Source organism: Sitophilus oryzae, unplaced genomic scaffold (genome assembly GCF_002938485.1).
Source record: "Sitophilus oryzae breed Bouriz unplaced genomic scaffold, Soryzae_2.0 scaffold_1657_pilon_pilon, whole genome shotgun sequence".
Taxonomy (NCBI): Eukaryota; Metazoa; Arthropoda; class Insecta; order Coleoptera; family Curculionidae; genus Sitophilus; species Sitophilus oryzae.
The window spans coordinates 1,349,070-1,370,694 of NW_022146344.1; the positions used below are offsets into that span (position 1 = coordinate 1,349,070).

At 31.4% G+C, this 21,625-nt stretch overlaps 1 protein-coding gene across 4 annotated transcripts in view; it reads right to left on the minus strand.

The window, feature by feature from the left end:
• Positions 1-21,625, minus strand: part of LOC115880764 (ATP-binding cassette sub-family A member 2-like) — an 83,549-nt gene that overhangs the window by 39,004 nt on the left and 22,920 nt on the right. Inside the window, exons 1-5 of one of the 4 annotated variants that reach the window (XM_030898044.1) lie at positions 20,860-20,984; positions 2,533-2,850; positions 2,266-2,466; positions 1,949-2,205; positions 1,650-1,890 (exon numbers count right to left, since the gene is read on the minus strand). In XM_030898044.1, the coding sequence (XP_030753904.1) occupies positions 1,650-1,890; positions 1,949-2,205; positions 2,266-2,466; positions 2,533-2,850; positions 20,860-20,890 (1,048 nt within the window). In that variant the 5' untranslated portion in view covers positions 20,891-20,984. Of the gene's footprint in view, positions 1-1,649; positions 1,891-1,948; positions 2,206-2,265; positions 2,467-2,532; positions 2,851-6,470; positions 6,834-20,833; positions 20,985-21,625 lie in introns of those variants that run through there. The other 3 variants (XM_030898048.1, XM_030898047.1, XM_030898045.1) reach the window with 3 other exon arrangements.

The following is a 21,625-nucleotide window of genomic DNA, read 5'->3' on the forward strand; positions in this document are numbered from 1 at the left end:
TAACTGCCACAAAATGATAAACTAGTTGTTAAAGTTGGACTAATTAGACAACTATGTTGAAGTAACGTCAGTACTCCGTTCAAATAATGTAAATTAAAATATCTAGGAAAATCTTTGTTTGAGGGGTAGGCAACCTTAGTAGTATTTTGAAGAGACATGAATTCTCCATTGATTATCGGAATAATATACTGGGTGTTCCATTTAAAATAAAAGAGTAATATGCTTTTAAAGGTGACCAAAGTTCAGTATTAATTTTGTCCCACCCTGTATAACTTTTTGGATCAAGTTTTAATATGATTTAAAGTACAATAGTTAATCTAACTACATATTAGGTTATACTGGGTAAATTCCAATTAAGGTAGCTTTTATTGTAATTTAAAAAATTGTTCTTTATTTCTAGAAAATGTTAAATATGTCAAAATCCTTACATTTTAGTCATATACTTTTCTTATAAAATTTACCTTTATTTTTCTCTCAGAATCCGAAAATCAATTAATATATAGGGTGTTCCATTACAAAAAACACAACTTTGATATGTAACTTTTTTGGGGACACCCTGTAGAACTCTCTATATTTTTATTAGAATTCTACATATGCTCACAAAATTTCATTTCAATACAAACTGTCTACTAGATCTGTATCTATAAAAGGAATTTCAAGAATGCGGACGCAATATTGCAGTATGATCAATTTACTACAAGACACATTTAACTAAACAGTAATATATTTTATAGATCGCTACCTATATACAAGCGGCAGTCCACGTGGACTTGACGAATAGTCACCGCAAAACACTCCGCCCACTCATTACATTGGCTACTTGCAAATTTGTCGACTTTTTATTAACGGGGCGCTGCGTCTAATTTATTACGAGAAACATCGATTAAAACGGTAGCATACTGAGCTTGGAGAACAGTGCAGTCGTTATCGGTAAAATATTTGCGTGGTTTTATTGATTTTTTATTGTTTTTCTCCTCAATTTTTTATTTTTTTTTAAATATGTCTCATTTATGTGGAAAAACATTGGGAAAAATAAAATTGATTGGGAATTTTTGAAATTGTTCTGTAAGCAAAGCCGGTCCTACACGATGCATCCAACGTTGGTTCCAGCCTTGGTTCCAACGTTGTAGCTAATATTTGGCATATGTCTCGACAATATTGCAATTAACAATTGTGTCTCACACGATGTGGTAAATGTTCATGTGTCAAACGTTGGAAGATGTTTGCCGCATCATGTGGAACCGGCTTAAGTAATGTTATCTAAAATATTTATGGCACGCCCGTGAATTTCCGGCTAACAGAGAATTTCGTTTCCCCCCTACTGATGCACGATAGCTACAGAACGGATCGACGCCACTGTACTTATAAAGACTTCCGACTACTTTCGGTGATGCAATGCATAGGGCGTCAGCATTGGGATTCTGTAAGCTCTGTAGTAAGACATTTCTTGCTTAGCCTATGTTATTTGTATACGATTTATGAGTCACTAGACAGGAAATATGTTTACATAATCACACAGGCAGGCTTTTTGTCCCTTTTTCTCGACGGTGTCGATCGGATATGGTTTGAATTATTTTTTTTTAAAACTGTTTCCACCTCTGTATTACTTCTTACTCCATGGTCATAAAATAATATGGACTCTTACTTACGTTTATTAAAGAGGGTGCTCAAAAAGAACGACAGTGCTGTAATAGCTATAATATACAGAACTAAATAAAAAACAATAATCGAACAGGCTGTATGCGAAATCACCGCCTCGGCAGATCCAAAAAGAGGCACTTTTAGGAAAAATGTAATCAGTAAGACTGAAATTAGCATAGGCACTATGCTGTATATGAACCAACCCAGCCATAACATCCAGCTTCTCATACCGACCATTTTCATCAATTCCTAGAATGAATGACTTGAAAATTGTATACTTACTTTACGTTAATATTTCTTATTATACCTTTATTCCAGAATATTTTTCTTCAACTACCCTCTTCAACACCGCAGGACAAATAAATATGAAACTGAACATTGTGATTAAAGGTAGGTAATTGAAAAATAAACTTGAAAATCCCACATCCGATTTGTGAGGAGGGTAGGGGAACTCTAACATTTCTATTAATATATTTTCGGTATTACTATGCCCCATTTTTTCAATAAAAGAAAAATCAATGGCCATTTGTAGAGCCAAGAATCCCTTATGTTGATATCCGCTACCTAAATAAATAATTTTAAAATTACAGAAGAAAATTGTATTTATTTTATTTTATTTCTTACCAACTCCGGGAACAAAATTAAAGGGTTTCTTGTATAATTTTTCAGTCTCCCATGTTAAAGACTGTTCGTGATATCTCAAAGTGTAGTCTAGTTTAGTTGAATTTTTTGGCGAATTGAATATTATGGCAATTAATGTTTCATTATTGCCTTCTATACTGTAAGCCCTCAGAAGAGATTCTTTATCGGGAAAACCTCTTACTTCTATAACAAATTAATAATATACACCTTTTTTTTGTTTAACGTACTATTTAAATTTACTTTACTTACGGTTATTAATAATAGAGAATTTCTCTTGGACGGAATGAACTATGTCACCGAAAAAAGAATCTGAAGGGCTATAGTAAATATGGGTCTCTCCCAGATTCATTCCGGATGCATAATAATTGAGTGGTTCCTTATAATTATGCGTAACATCAGTCACCTCGACTTTATTGAGACCGCTAATTTTACTCCTGCCATAGGCGATCATAAAGAATAATAATACTGGTAGAACTGCCTCGCATATTAACAGGAACCAATGGCGTTTTCTGATAAGAAAACTTTTCCAAAGTACTACTTTTAATCTTGGGTCCATATCGAAATTAACTGAAAAAAACACGGCATGCATATTAGTTTTTTATCACTCTACACCAGAGCTGTAGAAACACCAATTAATATCTTTGACAAATGAATAAATATAAATGTCCCAATAGCCATTATAGACCAAAAGAATAAATTATTAAATTATTATTGATTGATGACTCTCGGAAGTACGGGAGGTATGACTTATGAGAATTCGTTTTGAAAACTGCGTTGCTATGAGAACTTCTGTAATAAGGTGAAACTTTAATTACAGAACGTCCCTATTTTATATACAGGGCGGTCCACTAATTTTAGCTCCAATAATTTTACCCCTGTTTATAAAAGATTTTACCTTTGATTTTACCCTTTTACTAAATACGCGGGCAATAGTAACGCATTTTCTAATATACAGGATGACACAAAAAGTGGATTTGCCACGAGAATACCACTCTAAAAATATCTACTATAAAAACGTAATCTATACCGAGTGGTTTTTGAAATATGAGCACCTAAATTTTCTGCTTATGGCAAATTATTATCACTGCATATTGTAGATTGTAGGTAAGTATAATCTTGGTATAATATTCTCTTCATAGCTAATCAAACTAAAAACGTTATATGTGTAGCTGGGAGAGCGTCAAATCAAAGCTAAATTTATTTGTATGTATATAAGTGTTTGTACCGGGTGGCCAACTAAGAATGGACGGCGGCTGTATCTCAGAAACTACTTATCATATAACATTGGGAAAAAAATTGTAATAAGTAAACCGGCCAAGAGAAATCGCTGGAAAATATTTTCAAGTTCGAAAAATGTCCGCTAGGGGGCACATCTCTGATAGCCTATCAGAAAATAGGATTTTTCTCAAAAATATGCAAGTGAACAGGTATTTTAAATATTGCTATTGTAATCATCGAGAAATTTGTAATTTTTTTGATATAGCGTATTTTGCTCTATCTCATAAAGTAAAGTGGTGGGGGAAGGTTAAACTTGCTTTTATTAAAATAAGGATAACTCTGGTTTAGGTTAGCCAATTTAAACAAACTAGGGCTGGTTTAAAAGAGCTTTTCTTCCTTAATGATCTCCAGTATAAATTTTGTTTTCATAGATTTTTTCGTGGTAGATAAAGGGCGCTGTTTGACATTATAACAGATATTGCGCTATTGCATAAGAAATTTAAATAGCAGGCTATGTTTCTTTTTACACAGTTAAATAGAGCACATCATTTCCAAAATATCAGTGCAAACCGCAACTTTCTATCTTCTCTCTAACCGGAGATATTAAGAGAACAAATCATGTCAGGTTGCCGCCTCGGATTATATGGTCTCAAAATGATAGTAGTAGGCTAGGAAACAAAAAGAGGTAAATTGGTTACTTCAAAATATCAAAACGTTTAAGTTTAGTTCTCATGCATCCGAATTTCGGACGTTTTCTTAAAAAAATGACATATCTTTTTAAACGTGTTTATGTAACATTATCGTTCATCCATATATTTTTTAGGAATTTCTTGATTTACATTATCTATTTACATTAATTATACAGTAGTTCTCAGATTAAAATGTCCGAAAGTCGGACAATCAATAATTTTATTACAATTTTGTGCCGCCACGGCCGAATTTCATATGGCCGAAAACTAGGGTTTTTTTCATGTAACGTAATTTAGTTATTAATCCAAGTTCGTCCTTGATTTCACTTGTTTTCGTGTTTTACCTGTTGTTTGTGTTATTTATTATTATATTCTTAAGTTTATATTGTTTGGGTTACTGTCATATAGCACCGAAGGTGCGAATCTTGATAATGTGCACTACTAGTCCAAATCTACCCTTGGTGTAAGTAGTTCGGCACCAAGACCGTTGGTCGGTAAATGTTGTAGCAGGAATTCTAGGATGGTAAATGACTGGACATTTTTAATCATCTGAATGATATACAATTTCCAAGCGATGAATTGCCATTTCCTCATGAATCCATCATGAGGAAATTGCATTTGTTGCCATTTCATCAGCATAATGGTTCAGTTGGTGCAGTTGTGTCTCTTATTTTGCTATAAATGTGTGGAGCTTCTTGGATACCACTTACTTTAGTAGATAGAGACGCTGGAGCGCATATTTCAATGGCCATCTAGGTTACTGGATTCAATATGCCTGGGTTTTTATTTATAGGGTCGAGTCAAGAATGATCATGAATAAATAACAATAAAATGGCATTAAAATGAAACTAAAATATATGTTTTAGTATTTCCGCTTAACCATTTTACCTCTTTTGTTTCCTAGCCTAGCGGTTTGTGCTGTTATTTTGGAAGTTTTGTGCTCTATTTAACTGTGCAAAAAGAAACATAGTCTGCTATTTAATTTTTTTATACAAAAGCGCAATATTTGTTATGATAAATGTTATGATGTCAAACAACGCCCTCTAGCTACCATGAAAAAACCCATGGAAACAAAATTTGGTATACCCAAAATTTATACTGAAGACCATTGGAGAAAAAAAGCTCTTTTAAACAAGACCTAGTTTGTTTAAATCGGCTAACCTAAACCAGAGTTATCCTTATTTTAATAAAAGCAAGTTTAACCTTCCCCCACCACTTTATTTTATGAGATAGAGCAAAATACGCTATATCAAAAAAAAATACAAATTTCTCGATGATTACAATAGGAATATTTAAAACACCTGTTCACCTGCATATTTTTGAGAAAAATCTTCTTTTTTAATGGGCTATCAGAGATGCGCCCACTAGCGGACATTTTTCGAACTTGAAAATAATTCCCAGCGATTTCTCTTGGCCGGTTTACTTATTACAATTTTTTTCCCAAAGTTATACAATAAGTAGTTCCTGACGTACAGCCGGCGCCCATTCTTAGTTGGCCAACCGGTACATAGTTTTTATCAGTTTCGTTATCTAAAAACTATGTTTATTGATTTTTATACTGTCATAAGATCTTAAACAAGGGAGCAATCAGACTTCAATATAAAATGTTAAAGGCTATTTTAAAGAGAATAAAAGCAAATAAAATAAAAACAACATTTTAAATTGTAAAATAATTTGAAATATACTAGGCAAATAACTTTATAATAACAAACTAATATAACTTTGTATAACCCGTTACTTTAATGTGCGCAAATGTAAAATTTCAAGCTGTGGGCTGTTTAAAATTTATCTACTAACTTATGTGATTCAAATTAACAAGTGCACTGTAAATACAGACCACACCTATAACTCTTTTACTGTACAATAAAATACATGTAAAGGTACATAAAAAAACAATATATAAATTTTGGAATAACTCTAGTTTGCGATTTTCTGTGAACTGATTATTAAGGACGTAGAGGGAAAGTTAAGAAAATAATTAATTGAGATTTTGACTTTACATCCCTCAATTAGAAAAAAAAATACTCCACTGTCAAATATTCACGATTTGTAATTTAAAATTCCGTTTATCCTCCATATAAACTGTTAGGATATGCCACTGTTAGTATTATATTATTAAGAATATATAAACAAGGATTATAGGTACTACCCAAGTACATATGTATAAGTAGAACAATGTATTCTATTGATAAATAACATCTACCCATTTAGGGACATAGTGTGTATAAATTCGATTAGAAAACAGGCTAAAATAACGCAAAACAAATCCTAAAAACTTACTTGATTACTGTACGAATTAAAAAGTATATTTGCTAAACATCGTCTTTAATTACTACACCATACCAGTGTTTTTATCCGTATGTTTCAAAAAATCAATCGTTTTAAAAGCCTTTTAATTCTGACATGACACAATATCCATATCAGTCCATATCACAATTCACATTCACTTTTGCATTCACTACATAGAGAAATATAAAATAATTTATTTCAGTTCCTCTACGATTCACTATTCACTTAAAAGCAGAGAAATGTATCCCATAAAATAATAAACTGGATAACTACAATAATAATTATTTTAGTTTCTCTATGATGTATAAAAACACATATTAAACGTTTTGTACCATGATTTTGTACTACGTCACATGTCACATACTACGTCAACGTCAAACAAGGGACATTTTGATATTTTGATCATATAAAAAGCCTTAGTAAAAAGCCCAGGCAACCAGAAATACTCAGCTCTTTAAAAATATTTCTGAGTTTTAGACAAGGGTTTTAGCAAGTTTTAGTCAAAGTTTTAGTTATGTTTTAGCACAGGTTTTAGCCTTAAAATATATATACAAGGGTTTTAGTTTTATTTATAGAGGGACTACTGGAGAGGGACCCTCTATTAAGTGGTTTTATTGTCGTTACGGCAAGTTACGGAGAGTTTTTTTAGCCCTCCGTAATTGAAGTACTGCAATTCTAGTATAGAAATATTGTAGGTCCCTATTTTTAAGTATTTTCATAAACTATAGCACTATAGCTTCCAGCCTTATTATCAAAATACTTTTATTTAATTAGTTTATAAAATAATTAAATATAAGATCTGTATACAGGGTGCTACAAATTCGAGGTACAAGCATTGGTATCTCGCAGACCGTAATAGAAGGGTAATAGATACGAAGATGGTTAAATTGGAGCAAAGGTGCGCCTTGGGGACTTGGGATGTTCACCAAGATGCCACCAAAAAAGTTTTAAAAATTTCAACGATTGCTAAGTTTTTTGGAACAAAATGGATTTTTTTGAAAATCAATTTAATTTTTTCTGTCATTACTTTTTAGAAAATCAAAAAACTAATTGCGCATTCTCATAACCACATTACGGCTATCTGAGAGTATTTTTAGATTTTCAAATTAGCTGATAATTTGTGAGATACAGAGGCCGACTTAATTTTTAAATACCCTTCATTTTTTATTTCAGTTTTTGAAAGAACTCGGTCTTCTGAGTACAATAATATGCCACACTTAATATTTTTTTTGTTTCGAACATTTGAACACAATTTATTTAAACCAATTTCAAGTCCGGTTCTGTTTTTTTTTAATATTTAATCTATTCATCGTTACAATATTGATAAGCCTTCAAACTTAACAATGACGTGGGGTAAAACATTGAATACGGAAAATAAAATGCAATAAAAAATAAAAAAATAATATAAATATAATATAATATAAACAACCAAATCATTTCCTCGGAAGATGAATGGGACAATGGGAAATGGTAGAGCAGTATAATGGTCAGCGAGGTTCCTCGACCTGTCTCCAAGGAGCGAAAATATTTTTCAACATATTTTTCTATTACAAAAAAAAAAGAGTACAAAATGCGTCCGAAAGTATAAGAATAAGAAGATATGTTCAAAGATCTATAAATAAAATTGAACCTTTCGAACATATAAAGATTATCGTACTGGGTAGTTTCATATCGTTGGAATTTGACTTTCGAAAAATCCGTTTGCCAAATATAAGCTTTTTACGTCAAGCACTTTAAGCAGAATCGTGGTTAATCAATTACCCAACTTTTTGGAATATCCTGTATGATTTAAAAAAAAATCAAAATATGTAAAAAAATAAATTATGCGTGTCCAAGCGTTTTCCCGAAAGACTAACCGTTTTTTAAATAACAAATATTGTAATATTTGAGGGGCGTTATTTTCACCCTCTTGGAATTTGAGATTCGAGAAACCCCTCCTTATCGAATCAGCTTTAATCGTCAAGCAGTTTAAGCAGAATCGTCATTACTCAATGGTCATATTTTATGAAACACCCTGTATAAATTTATAAAAAATCTTAAAATATGTAAAACAACAAAATGAAATATACGTGTTTAAGAGTTTTCCGAAAAACTCACCGGTTTTTAAATGAAAAAATATTCTAATATTTGAGGGGTGGTTTACCCCCTTAGAATTTGAATTTCGAAAAATCCCATCTTATCGAACCTCTACACCCTAAAGTCAATCCGTTTTCCAAAAATCAGCTTTTTACGTCAAGCGCTTTTACGTTAATCAGCGCGTCAATCAGCTTTTACGTTAATCAGGATAGTGATTAATTATAATGACTAGATTTTTCGAAACACCCTGTATACATTTTTTAAAAATCTTAAAATATCTAAAAAAACAAAATAAAATATACGTGTTTAAATGTTTTTCCGGAAACTTGACCGTTTTTTAAATAAAAAATATTGTAATATTTGAGGGTTGGTTTCACTCCCTTGGAACAGCAATTTCGAAAAATCCGTTCTTATCGAACCTCTACACCCTAGAATCAACCTGTATGCCAAAATTGAGCTTCTTAAGGGGCGTCCAGACCGGATAAGCGAGCAGGAGCGAGCAAGAATTCGAGTATGTTCTATGGGAACGCTTAACTGGTGTGGACGGCTCTGCGAGCGAGCGAATGATTGCTTGCTCGCGCTCGACGCTATTCCACGCCGTGTCGGTACATCAAAGAAAATTCGCGCTATTGCACGTTCGGTTTGGATAGGATTTTGTTTACCACGTTTGCGATCGAATATCAAAAATGGAATGGCCGAATGAAGTTGTTTTTTTAATAGAGGAGTACAAAAATCGCCAAGACCCGTAAGGTTATAGCTAGCCTTTCTCTAGGTGAAATTGCTTTTCGGTAATTGGTATCACTTTTCATTATTTTTATGTTAATTAAATCTAATAAGGTATTAAAGTCTGGAAGTGACATCCGACAAAAGTTCTTAAATTTTCCAAAATCTTCTGTTTCAACATCGTTTAGTAAATTGTTACCACCATGAGAAACTTGATTTTTAAAAAGAGTTATGTTCCACCATCTCCTCTGCAGTCGTTTTCTCTTTTGACGTTTCAATGATTTATAAAATACAATGGAAGACGCACAAGCAATAATTTTTTCCGGCATTATGAACATGAAGTGCCACACACCGATCAACGCCGAACATATAAATAATCGCTAGTCTGGACGGAAGCTGATCATGTGATCGAGAGCAGCAGAAATCACGAGTGAATTTGAATAAATGTTTGCTCGCGCTCGTTACTGCTCGCTCATCTTGTCTGGACGCCCCTTTACGTTGAGTGGTTTGAGCAGAATAGTGATTCAGTGAGTCAGTCACTTCAGGATTTTATACATAGATTTATATGGGAAATGTCATCGATAGTCATTATTTTACAGCCAAGTGGACGCCGTTTTTTTTTTCGATAATACAATGTCTATTGATAACCACAACCCCAGCCCTCTGGACATATTTTCACTAAAATAATAGGTATAAATATGAAACTAAAAGAATTTCGGACTTCCATTGTCTTTATTTATTTTGCTTATACAACGTTTCGGTCAAAAGTATCACTGACCGTTATCAAGTGTGAACTAATAGCGGTCAGTGATACTTCTGACTGAAACGTTGTGTAGATAAAGACAATGGAAGTCCAAAATTCGGTATTTAGTTGCAATACTGAATCATTGTCTACCACATTCAAAATATGTCTTATATACAGGGTGGTCCGAATTGTATTCCGGAAACTTAAACATCATATTCTGCAGATAAAAATAAGTAAAAAAGTTCGTATAAATTTATGTCCTAAATGCTTAGTTTCTGACATACAGGGTGTAGAAGTTTCATTTTTATTTCGATTTTTTCCAAATAATTTCTGAAGCAACCTCAATATTTGGATGAAAATTGGTGTCTGGGAGTTTTTTGACTTAAAAAATTTGATTTTGATGTCAATATAACTCCTATTTGTAGGGGGCGCCACCTACATGTGTTTTAACTGTTTTGAAGAGTAATAACTTTGCGTCCGTACCTGTATAAAACTACTGAGTGAAAAAATATACTTTTCCGAGATTTTTTTACGTAAAAAATGTATCTTTATAAAAATCGCTACGAGCAACCGTTCTCAAGATATTTAGAATGGAAATAGTCAATATTGTCAATGTCATTATTGATAAAATGTCATTATTGATAAAAAATAAACATGTTGATAGATAGTTATTCGACTGAAATGATAAATTTGTGAGCTTTTTATTTTTTCAAATTAACCCTGATGCTAAAACAGTTTCTATTGAACTTTTGGCACAAAAACATTTCAAATTTATGTATCAGTATAATAACTATTTAGTCAACGTGTTTAATTTATGACAATGATGACAGGTATTGGACAGGGTATTGATAAGGTATTGATTCCAAATATCTCGAGAACCATTACTCATAGCGATTTTTACCAAGAGACCTTTTTATGTCAAAAACGTCGTAAATGTACATTTTTTTAATCAGCAGTTTTATACGTAAATAAACAAGGTACGGACGAAAAGTTATTACTTTTCAAACCAGTTAAAAAATATGGAGGTGGCGCCCTCTACAAGTAGGAGTCATATGGACAATGGAATCAAATTTCTCATGTCAAAAAACTCCCAGAACCCAATTTTCATTAAAATATTGACGTTACTGCAGAAATGATTTGGAGAAAGTCGAAATAAAAATGAAACTTCTACACCCTGTATCTCCGAAACTAAGCATTTTAGGACATACATTTATAAGTCCAACTTATTTCGTGTTATATAGCTATGCGTGTTTATATTTTGGTCAAATAAGTCCCTTAGATTATCGATAAATCCCTATTATTATTCACAAATAAAAACGTCTTTAACAAATATATACATGTAACCAAAATGTAACCAAAGAATATTATAGTTTTAAGATATTCTTTGATGTAACTGTCAATATTTTCTGCTCAGCAAAAATATGTCTACAAGTATCAATTGTCCTCATTCTATAAATTGCTCTGATGCATCTCTTTTGTAATATATTTATTCTTTCAATATCTGGAGAATTTCCCCAAAATATAATGCCGTATTTGGCCGTATCTTATTCTAGATTGAATATAGGCATGGTATGCTGACAAAGCTGCTTCAACACCTACTTCATTTGTAATAACTCATAAGAGCGAAGCAAAACTTCGAAGTGCAAGTCGCAATATTATTAATGTTCTTTCCAGTCCAAACGTCTGTCAATTGTTAGGTCTAAAAATGACACTCTTTAGCTTTGTTCGGGTTCTTGTTATTACCGATTCTCAACCGTCCTAGAACTTTGCAGCGCATGCGCAAATGAAATGATGTCTTCATATTTCCTTCTCACATACGCATCACAATTCTAGGACGGTTCAGAATCGGTAATAAGAGAAACCCGAAGTAGTCTGTCATTTTGGAAATATGACTTAAATTTATGTTTTTTTTAATGAGCAGATATATATTAGTTTCCTACTTTATTTGCCTTGTTATAGGATTTTTAAAAATATAATATACTCTGTACCTATTTTCATAAATACGATAAGCCAAAAAATGCATTATTTAATTTTTTAACATAAATGAACCTAATTTAAAAGAGTATTATTTTATTTAATTTAATTTAACTAGAGATAATTTTACTTTCCATCGTATTATCTTAATAATCTGCACTAAAATGCAGCTCTTAGAGAAAACGCTGTGAATCAGAGTTAATGATATTTTCAATGCACTTTTGTGACATGTGATGTAGTAATGTGAAAACCGCATTCTTGCACCTCTACTTATAAAACCCTGTAAAACACACGAAAATGGGACACACTGTACATATTATTATGAAACGCTCTGAGATTATAGAAATAGGAAAAGAGGCTAAACATATAATGAAAAAGTATATATCTGTTTTGTACCAATAATCATCCCTTTTATTATATTTCATCCCTAACTCTCTAATCGGGGCAAATGAAACTATTAATTGAATGAAAATGTGAAGTGCGCAAAAGGAAAAATCACTATAAAAGAGAAAATCCACTTGGCTCCGATCAAGTTGACGATAACATCGCGGCAGTTGCGAAAACTTCCAAAAGTGACACGCCGACCCGTGTCACTAGTGCTGCTGGTCATATTTTTGGACCTCCTTATCCAGTAGGCCAAAAAGGTAACAACAAATTTGATTTCATTTTAAGTTTGACATTAAAACTATATCGGATACGTCTCAAAAGTGGCTCACCCTTATAACTTTTTATTTTTTCAGATAAAAAAACGATATTTAGTGTTAGTATATGACATAAATTAGGATTGACTGACGTATTCAATTGTTTTCGGCCACTTCCTGTTTCACTGGAAATTACTACAACTTTTGATTTTTAAAGGGCATCCTCGGTGTGCCAATTAATAATAATATGTCAATTTTTTACATTTTTGCTTACAAAAAAATCGTATTTTAAATTTCAATCTAGAGAGCCATGACTCTGTTAAAAACGCTAATTATTAATCAAGAAGCCTTGAACATGTAATGCTTTCCGCGTCTTGTCCTGGCCGGATAAAAGATGGCTAAATCGTTTTTTAATCATATCTCAATTTTTTCAAATCGAACAAGTGTGGCTCATTAAAATATATTTTGAAACAAGCATTTTTTTATTTTTATCAGTCCTAATTTATGTCATATACCTACTAATATACATACCAAATCTCGTTTTTTTTGTCTAAAGAAATAAACAAGTTATAGGGGAGAGTCACTTTTGAGACGCACCCGGTATAATTAAAAAATATATATAAAATAAAATTGTAAAACTGAAACTTTCAGTAGAAGAACAAAAAATCAACCATACAATATACTAAAACACTTTTTTTAAACTTTAAGCACACGTACGGTTGGTAAAACTTGTGCCTTAGAGTTTAAAACTTCAGCATAATACTTACGATAATAACTATACGATATAAACAACCCGTAATGAGAAATTGAAGAATTTTACCCACTTCAAAACACTCTGCGTTACATTACTAATTCAAGGAAATTACTGATATCTTAATTTATATGTACAGGGTGGCGCACCTCATTCGCCTCGGTTGATTATACGAAAACGGAAAGATGTAGATACAAAATATTTTAAGGGTATATGTCGGGAGGGAATGTGCACAATTTAAAATTATTTTGAAATATACGGGGTGTTTCAGAACTAAGATCCATACCAAAGTTATATTTTTTCTTATGGAACACCCGGTATTTTATTTCATTTTTGGATTCTTGGGCCCAAAAGAAGGTATTTATTATAAGAGTTAAATATGTTTAAAATCTTTGGTATTTGAGATCTTTAAGGATATTTAAAAATACATGCTACATTAGAATAGATTATTAACACCCTGTACATTGCTTTTCAGAACTAATTCCTGTGCTGACTTTTAAGCCAGAGAAATAAACTTTACTGAAAAATTTGATTGCTTCGTTTTATGTATACAGGGGTATCAAAAATTGCTGGTCTATTTTAAATATTTAATTTACATAAAAACTGCTTTATTTCGAACACAACACCTTGTATTTTTTAAAATAAATCGAAGAAGATTTAAATGCTCTTTCAGATTATATTATTATTTACTATATAAATTTACTATATAAATTTTACTACACCTATCTAGCTCAGATTTTAATAGTGATTTTATTTTGTGAGGAGAATTGCTTCTTGGCCTCAAGAGCCTACGCTATGGTATTGTGTTTTTTTTTAAATATTGCCTATTAGGCAGAAACCTGTCGTTGGAAGTAAGGAAAATGAATTTGCCGTAATTGGCTCTTTTATAGAAAATTCATAAAACTACAAGTGATCGTAAAATAAATGAGAAAAACGAAGAAGTACGTTTTTCTTGAAAGAATAATAAATACATATTTAATAAATATTATTTATTAAGCCACTGTAGGCAAATTAAATAAAAGTAAACTGCTATAAATATAAATAAAGTCCATAAACTAATTTAGATTTTGAAAATAACTACTAACTGTCACTAGAAACTTGACCATCGGCCATCTTGGTTCCCATTTTTATTGAAAAATGGCTCTTTATTCAAAATCTGAGCTAGATAGGTATAGGAAACCCTAATATAGTTTGAAAGAGCATTTAAATCTGCTTTGACTTATTTAAAAAAATACATAGTGTTGCAATTGAAATAACGAAGTTTTTATGTAAAATAAATACTTAAAATAGGCCAGCAATTTTTGATACCCCTGTATAGATTTAAGGAAGCAATATTTTTTTTTGTAAAGTTTATTTCTCTGGCTTGAAAGTCAGCACAAGAATTAATTCTGAAAAGTAATGTACAAGGTGTTGACAAACTTTTTTTTATAGCATGCATATTTAAATATCTTTAAATATCTCAAAAACCAAAGCTGTTAGACATATTCAACCCTAATAATAAATGCCTTATTTTATGTCCAAGAATCCAAAATGAAATAAAATACTGTAGTTAGTTTTGACACACCCTGTACATTGGAAAATAATTTTAAATTATGTACATTGCCTTCCGACATAAAATATTTTGTTTTTACATCTCTCCGTTGTCGTATAATCAACCGAGGCGAATGAGGTGCGCCACCCTGTATAATTAATGAAAGGGAAAATAAAAATTATTTGTTTATAATAAAAATGATAATACTTTATTACTAGATGAAGGCAACATGTATTGCAGATGCTGAGCGAACATACAAAAAAGTATCGACATGAATAACAAAATATAAATTCAAAAGTTTAAATATATCATCTAAAGAATTATCATCACTGCGTCGACATCCTCTGTTTCGAACATGTTCCACATATATACCGGGTGGTGCATCTTCGTTGGAAACAGGAAGTCCCATGCAAATTTTGAACTGTTCCAATATTGGCTCCCCTATTGATTTTACAGCGAAGTCGGAAATATATTTTTTAGAGGTTTATGTATGGTAAATACACATGCCAAATTTGAAAAATTTTGAACTAGCCGATTTTGAGTAATTTAAGAAAGATTGCATCTATTTTTATATTAAAACCAAACAGATAACAATCAAAAACCAGTCAAAAACCGACATATCCAGAGGCGGATACAGGAATTTATTTTAGGGGGCCCAAAAAAAAAGTAACGTAGAATATGCTTTTTAGGGCGCCATTTTTAACCCAAAAGGCTAATATTTAACCAAATTTACAGATCTTAGGGGGGGCCTGGGCCCCATGGGCCCCCTCTGTATGCGCCACTGGACATATCTTAGGTTTACAAACTATGATTATGACATTGTCAAAAGTAATTTAATTTTAATAAAAACATTCATATATTATATCTTTGTATTATATCATGAGACCTATAAATTTAATCGATTAAACTATTCAAATATATTCGGCGCGTGATTTTGCTTGGAAAATAGTTGAATGGCACAATATTCTAATAAATTATTTTTTTATTCTAAAATTATTGTGCATGAAACTATTTTCTAAAAAGCAAAATCATGCAAAAAGTTATTTGGGTAGTTTAATCAATTAAATTTATAGGTTGAGTGATATACGGCTAGATTATTTCCTGAATGACTTAGAAATGAAGCGAATGACTTAGGATGAAGCAAATAACTATAAGAATTTTATTAACTATAAAATTTAACATTTTCAGACAACATACTAAACCGTGAATTCATTTTCACTACAGCGGTAAATAAAATTTAAAGACGTTTCAAAATGACGTCTCGTAAGTAATGTTTGTGCTTCTGCTACTCTTGGTTACGCATCCCAACAATGCATGCAACAATGCATCGAGGACCGTTTCGCATGTCAACATATCAAATTCTGACGTATTTTTCTCCACTTACTTGTTCAAAATAATTCGAATAAGGGGTTTTCACCGATTAAAATCGTTATTAAGTCATACATATGAGTTGTAAATCAATGTTTTTAAATGAACTGTAAAATATGAACTGATAAACGACAAAAAGAAAATCCAAAAGGAAGCCGAAAAAATAATCGCGGTTAAACTGGTCTTGGGATTTAATCACTTATCTAAACAAAATTTATTCGAAAAATTAGATTAGCTGATTGGTCCATTTCACGACGAGGGAAATAATCAGGGGAAATTAATCGAAACATGTCAGAGACACTGTCTAAGTTATTTCCCGTGTGTTACCATTTTATCATGCTCACTTTTTCTCTATGTTTATAACAATAAATTATTACTAGTAGGTACTGAATATTAAAATTATGATAAAATTAAGTTACGTTTGAAAATGACGTTGACAACTTAAGGTATGTCTGTTTTTGACTGGTGTTTGATTGTTAAGTGTTCAGTTTTAATTTAAAAATATAGATGCAGTTTTTTTCAAAATACTCAAAATCGGCTTGTCCAAAATTGTTCAAATTTGGCATGTGTGTCTACCAAACGTAGACCTTTAAAAAATATATTTAGGACTTTGCTATAAAATCAATAGGGGAGCTAATATTTGAACAGTTCAAAATTTGTAAGAGATTTCCTGTTTGCAACGAGAATGCACCACCCGGTATACATAATGTTATGTATTACGCCACAGAAACTATCGGAAATAAAGCCATTTACACGATCCCACAATTTTCACTTAACAAAACAATTCGTTTTTTCGCGGTAACCGTAAAATGAAAAACATATTTTCATGGCCACTTTTTCTGCTCTATAAATCTGTGTGATTAAATATTGACTCTGACGTTTCGGCTTCTGGTGACCATCATCAACTTAATTTTTTTAAATACGGACCTGATTTTTTTTCATAAAAAATCAGGTCCTGATATCCATTAACGATTTTACGGCGCGTGTCATTTTTCCACATCGGTCACCAATATATTCCGCATAAAAATTCGCTCGCTTCAGATCAAAAGGATTTTTTTTTTCAAACATCTCAAGAGTATTAATTTTTGTAATTTTAACGCCTATGCATAAAAGTAAAGCACTAATTAAACGCATAAGCACAAAAGTACAAAAATATATTATCAAACAAAAAAATATTAAGTGTCAAATTCAACGAGTGTACAAATTGTTGCTCGATTACTGTTTCTATTATTAGCAATGTTTCAAATTGATTAAAAAATTATTTGTAATGTTTTAAGAAAAGAGTATGTCCTTTTCGGAGTAAAAATGTACTTTTTGTGCCTCCCTGTAACCTCGAAATAACTTTACGATGGTCCTTCAATTCGTCAAAAAAAGTATAATTTTTACTCCTACTAAAACACTACGCTATTGTTCGGAAATAGTCTTAATTCGAGAATGAAATTAATAAGATATTATCTAATGTCAAAGTGTAAGGAACTTACATCAAAATGTCGGTAGGAATTTGGAAACATTTTCAAAAAAAAATACACCGTTTGAAAAAGAAATATATAAAACAACATATTTTCTGACAACGATTATAATTTCTCGGGAATGAAGATATAGTCTCTATATCAGAAGAACCTTGTTCTGCACTACACTGCGAATGATATGTATTCGAACAGCGACTTTTTGTTACTTATACATAAATTTTAAAATTTTAGTTTAGCGGTCTAATGGATTCACACGAAATGACTTCAAAAATCGGTCCAACATTTAAATTGATGAACAGATATTTTTATATAGTTTTATCACATTTACAATTATTTTTCGATTTATTATCTGTTATATCTGTTATAGAAATATTTTTTATACTTTTCTAAGACACATTTTTATAACTTTTACAGTTATTTTTTTTATTTATTATAAAGTTTAAATAAAATTATTTTTTTTTATTTAAATCACATGATAAAAATTAAAAAAATCACTTGATTTAAATCACGATTTAAATCATGATTTAAATCATTTGATTTAAATCAAGCCAACCCTGACTAGTAGACATATCTTAATGGAGGATTAAGACAATTTGTACCATATATGCTCTAAAAATTTAAGAAATGTTCCAAATCAGGTCTGTATAGGCTGTAAATGCTTCCAAGGGCCGTACCTTGTTCAGAAAGCATCTTAGTTTGAAGCATCACTTACTAAGTTTGGTACACTATTTTATTGACACCTTGTACAGGGTGGCGCCTCTCATACGACTCGGAGGCTCCAAGAAGAAGGGTAGTTTATATCAAAATGAAATTTTGGGAGCATATGTAGGTTAATTGAAAGCATTCTATAAAAATATATAGAATTATACAGGGCGTCCCCAAAAAAAGTTACACATCAAAGTTGTGTTTTTTTGTAATGGAACACCCTACATATTAATTGCTTTTCGGATTCTAGGAAAAAAATAAAGGTGAGTTTTATTAAAGAAGCATATGGCTAAAATTTAAGGATTTTGACATATTTCACATTTTGTGAAAATGAAGAGTAAATTTTCAATTTCAATAACAGCTACCTAAACTTTAATTTACCCTGTATAGCCTGATATTTAATTAACTTTAATTAGTTACTCCTTTATTTTAAATAGAACACCAAGTATATTATTCTGCTATTCAATGGGACATTCATATATCTTCAAAATATTATTAAGGTTTCCTACCCCTCAGACAAAGATTTTCCTAGATATTTAAATTTTTATGATTTTGCGTCAGTAGATCTTTTTATTTGAAAAAATATAGGTGGCTGTGATATACCTTTTGTTAATTTATCAAAAATTAAAGGATGTAGGGTAAAATAATCAACGGTAATAAAAAGATACACGTTAGGTTAGGTTAGATAACGTTATGTTAACATATTTTAATTATTACAGGATTAAATCTACCAAGATATAAACATATTATTATGTGACAAAAATTAGCTAGATGAAATCAAATGCTTAAAATGCTTCCTTTTCTGTTAACTGCAGAAAATTATTCTCTTTTCAAAAGATCTTTTCATTTTAAAAGGCATATGTGAAGTTTTACTTAGAAAAGCAGCTACAATATTGGTTGAGTTTTATAAACACTGCCTTTAATATCTATACTAATATATAAAATCCTTAAGTGACTGACATATTGATTAACCACGATCCTGCTCAAACCACTCAACGTAAGAAGCTTAATTTTGGCATACAGGTTGATTCTAGGGTGTAGAGGATCGATAAGAAGGGATTTTTCGAAATTCCAGTTCCAAGAGAGTGAAACCACCCCTCAAATAATACAATAATTTTTATTTAAAAAACGGTCAAGTTTCCGAAAAAGCGCTTAAACACGTATATTTTATTTTGGTTTTTTACATATTTTAAGATTTTTTAAAAATGTATACAGGGTGTTTCGAAAAATCTGGTCATTGATTAATCACGATCCTGCTTAAAGCGCTTGACGTAAAAAGCTGATTTTTGAAAACAGATTGATTTTAAGGTGTAGAGGTTCGATAAGAAGGGATTTTTCGAAACTCGAATTCTAAGGGGGTGAAACTATCCCTCAAATATTAAAATATTTTTTATTTAAAAACCGGTGAGTTTTTCGGAAAAACCCTTAAGCACGTATATTTTATTTTGTTGTTTTACATATTTTAAGATTTTTTATAAACTTATACAGGGTGTTTCATAAAATATGACCATTGATTAATCACGATTCTGCTTAAACTGCTTGACGTTTAAAGCTGGTTTTTGGCAAACGAATTGACTGTGGGGTGTAGAGGTTCGATAAGGAGGGGTTTCTCGAATCTCAAATTCCAAGAAGGTGAAAACGCCCCTCAAATATTACAATATTTGTTATTTAAAAAACGGTTAGTCTTTCGGGAAAACTCTTGGACAAGCATAATTTATTTGATTTTTTTACATATTTTGAAACTTTTTAAAAAATCATACAGGGTGTTCCAAAAAGTTGGGTAATTTCTTAACTACGATTTTGCTTAAACTACTTGACGTAAAAAGCTTACTTTTGGCAAACGGATTTTTCGAAAGTCAAATTCCAACGAGATGAAACTACCCCTCAAATATTAACAAGTTATATAATAATATCGCCATATTGTTTTTTCTCATGCTGACATAAATGTGAGAAAGTTTTATCCAGTTTGTATATTAATGGAAATTCTTGCTTTGCTTTATCATCATCATTACAAATGATTAATTCGACGCGAACGAAGTCGCTGGTACACGCTAGTATCCTAATAAAATAATTGGTGAATGCACAGAGCATTCACCAAATTCTCTATATTTTCGAAAAAGTGCCCTGAAGTAACCTAATATGCTCACAACATTTCATTTCACTGCAAACTGTCGTTCTCCTTGGAGCCTGCGCGTCGTATGAGAGGCGCCACCCTGTATAGGTGACATGATGATTGACCATCCAGCGTTCTGGAGTAGCAGGTAGCATCACAACATAACTTACTAAAGTACCAAAGTTTTCCAAGCCAGCATGGCGTACTTATTATAGTAGTATTATCGTTAACATTAAATATATCTTTTAATAAACTTACTCTTTTTCTCGACTCTTGGCTTTTACCTTTATTGTATAGACATGTCATCTCTTGCATTGTTATGAATAAAATGTATAGAAAATTGCACTACAAGTTATAATATATAATGTACCTATATAAAACTACATAGCTATATAACATACTAGTATCCCAGTAGAACCCCATGCATAACGCTACGATAAACTGAGTAAACCTTTTGTTATTAACTATAGTTGAAGTTGATTATATGGTTTTATCAGTTTTAAACAATAATATGCGCATTGGCATTAATCATAACTATAAAACAAAGAATGCAACTAACAACCTACAGATTCCAGATCAATAGATGGCATTATTGAAAAGAAAAAAATTAATCATTGTAGATGTATACAGGGTCCAAAAAATAGTGCGTTCATCTCTAGCTCCTAGAATAAAAAAACATGGTAATTTTGTTGCAAACCTGAAGTATGTACTAGGATGTTTTTCAGGAAAATATTTTAACTTCTACAGGGTGGCTCAAAAAAGTGTGAGTGGATCGGGTTAATCTTTTTTAAATGGAACACCCTGTATATTATTGCACTTTTGGCTTCCTTTCAGATCACTTTACATAAGCCTAAGATGTGAGTAAATATATTTCGATAGTTTCAGAGATATTAATAAATAAACAAAAATATGCATTTTTCAGCTTTTCTTAAAAAAATATTAAAAATACAAGAACTGTCCTGAAATCAAAACTATATTAGATATTTACTTTAGATGGTCTGTCCTTACTTTGCTATAAACATCGTAATCTTAAATCACACAGGATGTACA